The sequence below is a fragment of the Pisolithus orientalis genome (genome assembly GCF_024613125.1).
Source record: "Pisolithus orientalis strain OTSU chromosome Unknown F5J12scaffold_28, whole genome shotgun sequence".
NCBI lineage: Eukaryota > Fungi > Basidiomycota > Agaricomycetes > Boletales > Pisolithaceae > Pisolithus > Pisolithus orientalis.
This window is the reverse complement of record NW_026260809.1, coordinates 172,823-184,357: the sequence shown is the minus strand read 5'-3', so window position 1 is coordinate 184,357 and position 11,535 is coordinate 172,823. Positions and strand designations below refer to the sequence as shown.

Below are 11,535 nucleotides of genomic sequence, written 5' to 3'. Positions count from 1 at the left end.
CAAGAATACAATTCGCAGTGTATCCACGGAGGTAAACTTGGAAGCCGAGTAATTTATTATCTTCGGGCGAAAAGCGGACACTGTTATTGGCCTGCTGGATATACGGGGTTAGTCTGGTCAACGGTCAAGGTGAGTCAGACTCTCGCAGAATCGGTTTCAAGGTTAGTTGTTGCTACCATCATATGTACAGAGGGGAGTGAAGGAGCGACAACTTGGCATAGAAATAGTTGCTGTCGAGGAATCGATGGTATAACGGCCCAACAAATACAAGGAATGCGCTCGATAAGTAGAGGGGCTGCAACCGTCGATAAAGGCGCATCCTCGGTCGGACAACGGTTGCCTCGTGTCTTAGTGGCAATGTCGTGCTGCCTAACGACTCGGTTTGAGGTCATACCCACGCCACGGTAAAGTTTCGCTCTCGTTCGGAGGTTCCGAATCAGCAGGAGCCTCGAGGGGATTGCCGGAGCCATGCCCGATCGTGATCGAACCATATGTCTGTTAGGCTGGAACACGTACTTATGTACTCACTTCTGGTAAATGAACTGCTTAGTTCGTATTAAGTACCTGCGGCAAATTGGGAGTAGATTATCCTCTGGGGTAATAATGGATGAGGATAGGTGCCCCTATTTCGTGCGATGGGCTCTAAGAATTTCTAGATTCAATGGCCATGGCTTTCCAATCCAGCTGGCGAGCTCCGCATGGTCCCTATAAGTATCATCTGTGTTGGGGTGGACCAAGACACTAGATAGTGGAATGTCAGCGACGCTCTTCCCTATCTCGGGAAAGGGGCGCACTCAAGAGGTCCTCGATTGACGACGAGCCAGCCAAAGAGAGCGCCGGTCTGATGAGGGGTCTTGGTCTGAACCTCAAACATCGCAGTAGGGTGAGGACCTGAACGAATCTGATCAGTACAGATGCTGCAGATTCGTCAGGGGTTACCTATGGGCCTATCCCATACGCGATAGATGGGAAGCTATAGGGGATTGTGAGTCGAGAGTCCCCCCGATTAAAAGTCTATGGTACGCACTTCAGGGAACTCGGTGGAGATGCGTTGATGGAGCTGGAGAGCATGCTGGACGTGGACTGGGTTGGTTGGCATAAAGTACACTGGTAGATGTGGTGATCGGGACGGGCGGAGGCTATGAGCGAAGTGACGAACATACCATGGAAGTCGAACCCGTTACGAGAGGACAGAATTGGGGCTGGGAATGTCTCGTACGCAGAAGAACGGGGTTTGTCTGGCTGTGACATGGCGGAGGTGATTGGTGATTGAGGGTGTGAGTGAACGCCAGGGTTAAGGAGTCGTCGTCGTCGTCATGGACTCGAGGATCTAAGCGGGTTAAATAAGGACCCATCCACTGCGCACTTGCCAGCACTTTTACTGACTTACACCCACACTCCGTGCGTGGTTTGACGACGACGAGCACGACGACAAGTCTGCTGCCACTGCGGACGTCGTCGGTTTAAATGACATCTTATACGCCAAGCAACGAGTGGACATTTCGAAATAACAACCCGTCATCGGGCTTGGACGTCGTCACCGCTGCTCGTCCGCCCCCAAAGTCTCCTCGACTCAGAAACTCGACGTTAAAAGTTTTTCAATCCGTTTTCAACCGACACAACACAACTCGCTCGCACCACACCGCTGCGGCACCGTCACTCCACTCGTCCCTCTCTGCAAGTAGCGCCCGACTTGCCTCCAGCACTAGTCCCATCCAGCATCCATTCGCCCCCATGCCTCCAGCACCCGTCCCCATCGTATCCTCGCACGACCCCGCAGACGACGAGCAGGAATGCCCCGTCTGTCTCGAACCTCTCAGCTTCAGCTTCAGACTCCCCGGCGAAAAACCTCACGTAGTCCCAGAATGCGGTCACTCCCTCCACGAGGTAACTCTTCCTTCCACCCTCGCAAAAACCTTCCCCTCATGCTTTCCTAGGCTTGCTTCATCGCAGTTTATGGCCCACCTCCGGGTCAGTCACGTTCTGCAACCCCTCGCAAATCAAACTTGGGCGTCTGTGGTGTGTGCAGACGACAAATGAAAATCGCAGATGGCGATCACAGCAAGACAAACAGTTAGCCCGCCCTTTATCTGTGCACGCAACCACTATCTAACCACCCCTTCGTAACAGAGCTGGCAGCCCTTACAGGTATGGGCGACCCACAGGCTCCGGCTGTCTACCCCGGTCGCGATTCCCCAGCCGCCCGATCTGGTCGAAGTCAACCCCAGCTGCCATGCAGTCCTACCGACGACGACCCCGTCGACCATGCCACCTCCGTTAAATCCAACCCAAGCGACACCGGCTACATCATTGCGCCCTCCATCCAAGTGCGCCCTGAATTCTCTACCATTGTTCGTACCGGCGAACAAACTCAACCCATCACCTGCATTGTCATAATCGAACTCCCTGCCAGGCGTGGTAATACTCACATACCAGCACCCCTTATATCCGAATCATATGGAAACCAAAATGGTCCGTCCCACCCTCACATCGACGCCGATCAGCAACCCGTGCCAAGGGCGCCCGATCGTCCCCACCAATATCCTTCTCAAGAACGCTGGGCACCCCCCCACAACGGTTCCGAAACTGATTTGTCTCGGTACACTCCGAACATGGCGCACGAAGATGATTCCCCCTTCAATTCCATCGTAGAGGATCTGAGAAATCGCATCGCCGATTGGAAGGGTCACGCGTTATCAGAATTGGGTCCTTTGCTTATGTATGACCTGTTGTCTGTCCGTCGTGACACTCTCGTGCGGGAATTCTTCGTCTATCTCTTCAAGGAAGCTATCATCTGCGTCGCCGAGGAAAAGAAACGACCTCTTGGCCGATTCTTGCCTTCACCGTCCTACAACGATTCGTCGGCAGCATCTACTGGCTCCGGCAGTCCCTCAAAGGGCGTCCTCCGTTTGAAAGGCCGCATATACGTGCGACACATCAAACGATTGCATGTAAGTACATCGGGCGACATGAGTCTGACCATAGAGATGGAGGATGAACGTCTGGACTCTTTCATCCTGGTCTTCAAAGACCGCTCCTCGTTGGAATCATGGAAAGGGCAAATTCAGTCCCTTGTCGCATCGTTTCAGCAGCCCCCGGGCTCCCAGCAGAATTCTTTCGATCGAGGTCTTGATATCGAAGAGTTTGGTGGATCTGGGAAAGCGGCACGTATGCTCAGTGGCAGCACCGGTTCGACTAACACTAGCGCCGTCGACAGCCTTCAGGGCTTCGCGCGTTCCACTACATCTTCTTCCACCTCGCATCACTCAGTGCCCAGGGTACTACAAAGCAAGCTGCAGACCCTCGGTGAGGAGGCTGTCATGACCAACTATGATACACCCCTAGTCATGCCTCACGTCTCCTCCGGCTCGTCCAATTCGCTCGCCCCTCTTCTACACCCACCTCTCGATCTCATGCTAATCGTCTCACTGCCCCCTCCCAACGCCCCACGCAGCACAGCCGAGCTGAAAATCCGCGTCATCAAAACATCCCTCGACTTTATCTTGGCGTCCCTGGGGAATAGGGACCGGCTCAGCCTTGTTACTTTCGAGGTCGGAACGGGTGGTCGCGTGAGAAGAACACCGTATCTATGTGTGGGAAAGACTCAGAGTCGAGGAAGACTGCAAAAGTTCATTTACGACACTGGCCGCATGGACGATCCTAACATGGAGGATGAGTTTTTGATCAGGGCATCCAAAGATGAGAAGACCGACGTCGTGACGGCTGTTAACCACGGTGCGTCTCCCAACTTCCATTCCGTGGTGGCACAATGAACTAACCTCCGTTGATCAGGCCTTGACGTTGTTCTTCAGCGAAAATCCCGAAACCCTGTATCGGGTATGATTCTCGTCAGCGATGCAGCAGATAGCACGAGGCGTGCTCAGATGGATCTCGTCCTCGCCCGTGCCGAAGCGGCCAACATGCCTATCCACTCTTTCGGCTATGGTCGCTCACATGACCCTGCTTCACTTTGGCTGATGTCGAACCACACCAGTGGGACGTATACTTTCGTCAAGGACTGGTATGACCTGCGAGTGTGCCTAGCTGGCTGTATAGGTGGAATGATGTCAATTGGCTTGCTGAACATGAAGCTACACATACGTATCGTCGACGGCCAACGCTTCCGCATCCGCAAGGTATCTGGTGGACCGTTACCTATCCTGTCTACAGATGGCCAGAACGTCGATATCGACGTGGGCGAGTTGCGGTACGGCGAGTGCAAAGAGATGTTGATCGAATGCGAACTCGATAACCGCGAGACCCGCCGTCAAGGTGCTTTGCAAAACAGCAATCGCGCTTTGAACGCGACGGACCAGTTCGTGCAGAGCATGGGTCTCGAGGCATTGTCGATCGAGGACTCAACCGACCTCGTTGACGGCATGATGGACCGCATGATTGACGAGGTGCCCGTCTTTGAGGTTGATGGTTCGTTCTTCGATCCCTCCGCTGGCAAGCACATCTCGCGACTCGCCCATCCCGTTCTGTTGACGATCACACTTCTACCCTCCAATCTCTCGAACTCATCAAAACAACCGAAGCCGTCCGATCCTGTCATCGTGCGTCGTCGAATGGAGCTCCTTGCATCAGATATGATTACTCGCGCGCTCGTCCTGGTGTCGAGGAAGAACTACCCCCAGGCGCAAAAGATAATAAACGAGACTAAGCGCATCCTTCACACAGTTCTTCAAAATATATCCAGAGCTCTCCCTTTGCCAAACAATGAGGGCTCGACATTACGGAACAGGAAAGAATTACTGACTTTATCGGCGGTCCGCGCCATGCAAGCCATGCTTCAAGATCTTCAGATCCTCTCAGAGGCCCTGGAAGAAAATGTAGAGTTGTTCGCACATGATCAAAGAAACTTTGGTGCACAACAGGTTTGTTTCCACAGTCCTCCTTGATGTTTATGTGGCAAAAAATGACGTGGATTTGGCAGGCAATGATCCTGCGCGATCAGAAAAGTTGGACTAACCGTAGTGCAACCGAACGTTTGTTCTGGAAGATAGACAACTCCATCGAACTCGCTACTCGAAGTACTGACTGGGTCCCGCGTGACTAGGTTTCGCTCTTGTTCTGGCTCTGGCTTTTGCACCTGGCACCACTCCCCAGCCTCTTCCACACGCTCATTTTATGCTATTCTGATGGTTTTTCTCGGGTGGCTTTCTTGCGCTCCCTTTTCTTCTTTCTTTCCTTGTGCTTAATTATTGTATTTCCCCTTGACGCTGTAATGGTCATCCGGCCGCGTCAGGGCGGGCATGTTTTCCTCTTCTGATTTATACCCTCCCGGATGTCTTCATTCACCTCGTTGTTTGTAGCGTAGGCCCTAGATTCCGTCGTGTCGGAGTTGGGCGTGTGTCGGCTTGGAGAGTACAGTAGTGCCATTAATTATATCAGCTTGCACGCGATACACTACGCCTATGAAGAATGTCTCAAAGGGCAACTGGCTAAGAAGTGATATATGCTTAAGATGTTGACGGAGAAACAGTGTCTCCCTCGCCTCCTCGGGCTAAGGCTCTATGAAATTTGAGACCCAGCCACCGCCCTTCTTAGCAGTCTACTCCGTCTCGAATAGATATGAGCTTCATTCGTACCCGAGTTTCTGCTTTTCGATCTTGTCCCGTTCCAACTGTGCGACCTTGCTTTCCGCCCCACTCAGAACGTCGTCCCATGCGACAAATAGTTCTGACAGTGCATCCACCTGTTCCGTGTGAGTGAGACCTCGGCAGGGGGTGGGGGTGGGGGGACATTTAAAATGAGAGGGCACCCACATGAGTCGCGTGACGATCTACTAGGTTTGCGATCCGTTTCTCCAGAGACGCTGCTAATTTTAAATCTTCCTCCTGCGCTGCAAGGAGCCTCTTCACGCGGGGCTGCAGTACCTCGTAGTCTACAAAGACCCTTGATTAACTAACTAGTCGTCGCAACGTGTCTCAAAATCCGAGAAAAGATGGGAGGAGTTCTTTTACCTGGCAGCTTGCCGGCACTCAATACATCCTTTTGTATTAGTAGGTCGATCTCGCGCATGTCGCGGTCGGCGGCACGAATGTCCGGTTCCATTTCTGCGAGAAGCGCTTCCAGTTCCTCCGCGGACATGTTTCCGTAGGATGGGCCCGGTCCGACCGGCGTGCCCGAGTAAGCGAACGTCGGTGTTAACAGATGGGCATGACGGTCATCTGTAGTAAAAGAAAGGAAGAAAGAGATATACACATGTATCATATGCCAAAAGAAAAAAAAAACGAAAGAGAATAACGTACATTGACTCATGAATTTCTTCAGGCCGTCGTTGGATTCTATCACGCTATTCAACCGATGCTGCACGTTCTCCGCTAGACGGATGAGGGTTGTTTCCCCATCCTTGAGATCAGTGAGCTTGTCCCCTCTCCCCCTGCGTTCGCGCGGGTCCTGGCGAACGCCGATGAGTAGTGCCTCCAACCAGCGGATTCGCAGTTCAAGAGAGAGGGCAGGATCGATGGAGGTGGGTAATTGTGTTGCACCCGGAGTTGAAGTAGGATGGGGATGAGTGGGTTCCTGGCGTTGGGCAACGGACATGGAAGCCTGTTCAGGTAGATCAGGACCGCCATCGACGGAATCAAAAGTCTCATCCAGAGACTTGGAGGATGCCAGGGCCATACTCATCGAATTGCTAGCAGCATGTGCAGGCGGGGACGAGGGTGGTGGTGAAGATGTCAGAATCCGGTGCCTATGCTGAACGTCGCCCAAGAAAACACTTCCGATCGGAGACATATAGGGGCAAAAAACCGAGAGAAGACCACCTTCGCAAGTAGCTTTCGGCACTTGGCAGAGTTGGCAATCACTTGACTTCCGAGGTTTGACTGGATGAGGTGGATAGCCACTTACGTTGCAGCGAGTAGTCAGGTATTGATTTCCTATTACTGACCAAAATAGCGCGGAATTATACAGTTCAAATAGCAGTACGTAGGCAAATGGACATTCAGGCCATAGCCAGCAGTGAGTCACTACTCTAAGCAGATCATGCAGATTCAGCATGGCTACTGTCAGAAATATCTTCGTAGCCAGATGCGGAGATGCGGGAGTGGTATGTATCAATCTGCGCATCGTAATTAAAAGTTCTGCACCAAATCGGGGTGCCTACGACGACCTGCACGCTTTCTTGCAGTTTAGCCTTACTTTCGCGCATGTTTGTACCACCGACACTAGCATGGCATTCGATGTTCATGTAATCACAAAGCGAGCGTGTAGGCGCGAGGATGAGGATCTAGCGGTACTGGACTTGCAAGATGACATCATGACCTTTGGTTATGGGAACAATGGCACGGCGTTGTATAGCGGATGGCCACTCGAAACTAGGGAGGAATTAGCACACTAAACGACTACACGTCGAGGAGGAAATTACCCGTGGGCCCTAATACCGCGAAGGAGTTGTGGCTTCAAAATTTATATCATTGAAGCCGAACGACCTCTTACACACTGGAGCACTTCACACGACTCACACTAGGTGAGACTCGGATAAGTTGGCATAGAGACACGAAGAATGCGCTACAATAGAGCGTTGAACGGCTTGCTCTCCATCATTCAGGCGTGTTCCAAATGCGGACGTTCCCTCAATCCATAAGAGGCAGGGGAGGTCAAATCAGACTCCGATGGTCCGTGCGCAGACCTGAAACGTATATAAACCCCGGCTGAACATCCTGAATCCTTACCACTCTGGCCTTTTGGCTTAGATCAAGTGTAGTATCTGTTCTTTACAGCATAACCGCTGTAACGGGGGCACCGCCCCCTTTAGTTGGTTAGCAAATTTTTGCCGCCCTTGTCCCTGCGAGCTCTGCTTGCAACTCCGGGGACGCGATGACCTTGCTACTGCAGTACCGGCTTGTGTCGTCAGGGGATCTCCCTAGCTTTTGCTTTCTTTTTGTTGTGCTACTACTATCCTACCATTTGGTAGGGCATGGGGTTCAGCAAATGGGAATGCAGAGTAGGCTTTGACTTTCTGTAGGGTTCCAATAGTTGCTGGTTGCATTATTGTACTTGTTTTTTTTTGTAGTGCTTATTAGTAGCTTTATTATGTCTCTGTGTCCAGTATTTTCAATGTTGAAGTCAATTAAGCATCCAGCTGTTACATTGTGCTACTAAGTACAATATTACATGTTATGGCAAAGCTATAATATGCTTACACAGATTCACTCATCTCTACAGGTAATGGAGTATACCCAACCATTGATCTATGATGGATCAATGCAATGAAAGAACCCCAGACTTGACCTGCCACACTCCCAATGGTTGTTGGTTTCCATGCTTTCATCCCAGGCATGACACTGGACTCCGGACGTACCCACCACCTCAATAACAAGGAACTCGTAACGACACTCACGGATGAAAATGCCATCGCCGCGCCTGCTATCATCGGGTGCAGGTATAAGCCAAATGGAAGGAACAAACCCATTGCCAGTGGGATCCCAAGGACGTTGTAGATGCATGCCCAGATGAGATTTCGTCGAATCGTGGCGAAGATACTCCGAGAAAGGTGGAGCGCGGCCACAACGTCAAGAAGATCAGATCGAATGAGGACTATGTCGGCTGCCTCTATGGCAACGGAAGTACCCGACGAAAGCGCAATGCCGACAGTTGCAGCGACCAAAGCAGGAGAATCGTTGATCCCATCCCCGACCTTGGGTCTCATCATCAATCAACGAATGGGAAGAAGAAAGTGAACAAGCCCACCATCGCGACACCGCCTTCGCCTTTCTTCATGAGTTCGGTTACCAGGGAAGCCTTGCCCTTTGGACTCATGTTTGCCCATACAGACTCGGGATTGACCCCCACTTGTTTTGCAACAGCAACCGCCGTCTTTATGCTGTCGCCAGTCATGATACTGACACTGATTCCCATGTCCCGAAGTGCCTTGATGGCCTGGGCGGACGAGGGTTTTGGGACATCGGACAGCGATACTGCGAGTACAATCATGGATGCCGCAGGCCCTCGTGCAATAGACACGTAGATCACCGTGCGCGCGAGTTCGCTTTCTTGAGCTTCATATTTGGAAAGAACAGACGGAAGACGAGTTGCATCAGAATTCGTCACGAAGTTTGCGTTGCCAACGAGAATGGTATATTTCGTTCCAGATGAATCCAGGGTGGCCCTGACGCCCGCGCCAGTCACACTCTCGAACGACTCCACATTTACTTCCGGTATCACAGCACCGGAACGACTCAAGAGCTCCTTGCCATGGGCAGCAATTGCCTTCGCTAAAGGATGCTCTGATCGCGCTTCCGTTGCTGAGACCATCGCTACGACAGCCGCATGTGTTGTGAATCCATCTGCGCATTTGACCGAGAGCGATTGAGGGCCATCCTCTTCGTAAAGGGATTCTGGCTCGTTGTAGGGAGTCGTCCAGGCCATTCCCGTAACCGTTAGCTTGCCGTCCGTCACGGTGCCCGTCTTGTCAAGGACAATGTGCTTGATGGACCGACTTGCCTCCAGTGCTGCTCCGCCTTTAATGAGAATTCCGTTCATGGCACCGACACCAGTCCCAACCATGATGGCAGTGGGGGTACTCAGTCCTAACGCACATGGGCAAGCGACGACTACGACCGAGATGCAGATTTGTACACAGACAGCAAAATGGCTTGCCCCATGGCGATGGAAGATGGTTGGCAATGCATCATCGCTGAGGATGTTCGCCAATACTATCCAAGCAAGGAATGTGACGAGGGCAAGGGTTATGACGATCGGAACAAACACGCCCGCGACACGATCGGCAAATGCCTGTATTGGGGCTTTCGAAGTTTGCGCGTCCTCGACGAGTTTGACGATCTGGGATAGCGCCGAGTCTTTGCCTGCACGCACGACAACCATATCAAATGTCCCGAGGCCGTTCACAGTACCACCAATAACCGCATCCCCAAGTTGCTTCACTGCTGGAACAGGCTCTCCGGTTACAGCACTCTCATCCACAGTGGAGTGTCCTTTCACAACCGTCCCATCGGCGGGTATCCGGTCACCAGGAACGAGCTTGACTATATCTCCAACTTGAACGAGCTCTGTGGGTATACGTTTTTCCTGAGTGCAAGCGGGAACGTCCGTGTAAATGGTGGCCATAGAAGGGGAAAGAGCTATCAGATCCGTGAGAGCCGCACTCGTCTTGCCTTTGGCACGGTTCTCCAGCCAGCGCCCGAGAGAGACGAACATGATGAGCATCGTACTCGTGTCGAAGAAAAAGTAGGGGCGAAATCCCGGTGTGGTGTTAAACGCAGCGGAGATGAGCGAGAGAATCGAGTAGAAATATGCAGCCAATGTTCCAAGCATCACGAGCACGTCCATGGTGGCGCTGCCATGCTTGATTGCCTTGTACGCGGTTCGGTAGAATTTCTGCCCGACCCAGAATTGAGCGGGCGTGGTAAGGCAAAGGATGATGATGTCGCTCAGGTAGATTCCGTTTAAAAGCTGAAGACCAGTGATCGGTCGCAGAAAGGATATATGAGGAGCAACCATGCTGAGAAAGAAAACCGGGACTGCGAAAGAAGCACTCCACTTGAAGCGATTCCACCATTCTTGTATTTCTCGTGTTCGAGCAAGCGAGCGCTTCTGTGTCGCATCGTCATGATCAGAAAGAATTGCGTCGAAGCCCATTTCTTCCACACGCTCTACAAGCTCTCGCGGGCCGACCAAACCAGGTTCGAAGTCAATCTTAGCTGTCTCGGTTGCCAGCGAGACCGCAACGCTCTTAACGCCTGGCATTTCACGCAGGCCATTTTCCACCGAATTCACGCACGATGAGCATGTCATGCCGTATACTCGGAGCGTGATAACATCGGTTCGCGCCACAGGAATAAGTGAAGCGTCAAACCCTATATCAGATATTTCCTAGAAAAAAGCGTGAGTACAAACGTGGGCAACGGGATTATTGACTGACATTCATGACTTTCTCATAAGTCCACACGGAGGGATCGTATTCAACCACCCCGCGCTCAGCTAGAAGCGCAACCTTGACCGAATAAATGCCCGGCTGAGAACGAAGCATCCCCTCTATCGACTGTACGACCGTTGGTAGCATGTGAGAAGCAAGATAGCCTTAAGACCTCACCTCGACACATGCGCCACAAGTCATGCCCTCTATTCGAAGCTCGCATCTTCCGGGCGTACTTTCGTCTAGCACCGGAGACACCAATGGTTCGTTCTCCGCTCGGGGAAGTTCAATGTTGGCCGAAGCGCTCCAATTGCTGGTCCCAAATACATTCCAAATATTTGACGGAAGTCTAGTAAAGGCGGACATGATGTAAAGAGACAGAACTCCTGAGGCAGAGTCCCAGCTTGCTCTGAGAAGAAAATCTGAGAGGTATAAAGAGGGCCGAGAACGGCTCTAAGTGTACAGTATTGCACCGCATTAGCGTAAGGGTGAGTCAGATAGACACAGGTTTGAATAACTTGCCTAAGCTTTCAGCGTCTGCTATAGTGCCCGGTAAGCCAGCCAAGTCCCCGCAAGGGGCTGATAATAGTATGAGCGGCGGACACACGTAAGTCATCGCAGACGTGAATCACCTGATTAGTCAGCGTGAA

General features: G+C 52.0%; 4 protein-coding genes across 4 annotated transcripts; 1 reads left to right on the top strand and 3 right to left on the bottom strand.

Moving 5' to 3' along the window:
• Nucleotides 1-623: 623 nt before the first annotated feature.
• Nucleotides 624-1,251, bottom strand: F5J12DRAFT_906747 (DOPA-like domain-containing protein; the record flags this gene model as incomplete). The annotated part of the gene is made up of 5 exons (XM_051748819.1): nt 624-741; nt 795-891; nt 940-973; nt 1,028-1,107; nt 1,164-1,251. 5 exons carry the CDS (start codon nt 1,249-1,251, stop codon nt 624-626), a joined length of 417 nt encoding a protein of 138 aa, XP_051597524.1.
• A 216-nt stretch (nt 1,252-1,467) lies between these two features.
• On the top strand, nt 1,468-5,369 carry F5J12DRAFT_771761 (Pleckstrin homology domain-containing protein; the record flags this gene model as incomplete). The annotated part of the gene is made up of 5 exons (XM_051742255.1): nt 1,468-1,887; nt 1,938-2,073; nt 2,131-3,735; nt 3,793-4,877; nt 4,937-5,369. The coding sequence occupies 5 exons, from the start codon at nt 1,468-1,470 to the stop codon at nt 5,057-5,059; spliced, it is 3,369 nt and encodes a 1,122-aa protein (XP_051597523.1). The 3' UTR covers nt 5,060-5,369.
• Nucleotides 5,370-6,865, bottom strand: F5J12DRAFT_847721 (uncharacterized protein). Its single transcript, XM_051746394.1, has 4 exons — nt 6,255-6,865; nt 5,967-6,173; nt 5,769-5,887; nt 5,370-5,698 (listed from the first exon to the last, which is right to left on the bottom strand). Exons 1-4 carry the CDS (start codon nt 6,742-6,744, stop codon nt 5,582-5,584), a joined length of 933 nt encoding a protein of 310 aa, XP_051597522.1. The 5' UTR covers nt 6,745-6,865; the 3' UTR covers nt 5,370-5,581.
• Nucleotides 6,866-7,851: 986 nt separating this feature from the next.
• On the bottom strand, nt 7,852-11,466 carry F5J12DRAFT_847716 (copper P-type ATPase CtaA). The gene is made up of 4 exons (XM_051746393.1): nt 11,063-11,466; nt 10,892-11,011; nt 8,701-10,842; nt 7,852-8,647 (listed from the first exon to the last, which is right to left on the bottom strand). The coding sequence occupies exons 1-4, from the start codon at nt 11,249-11,251 to the stop codon at nt 8,150-8,152; spliced, it is 2,949 nt and encodes a 982-aa protein (XP_051597521.1). The 5' UTR covers nt 11,252-11,466; the 3' UTR covers nt 7,852-8,149.
• Between the last annotated feature and the right edge of the window lie 69 nt (nt 11,467-11,535).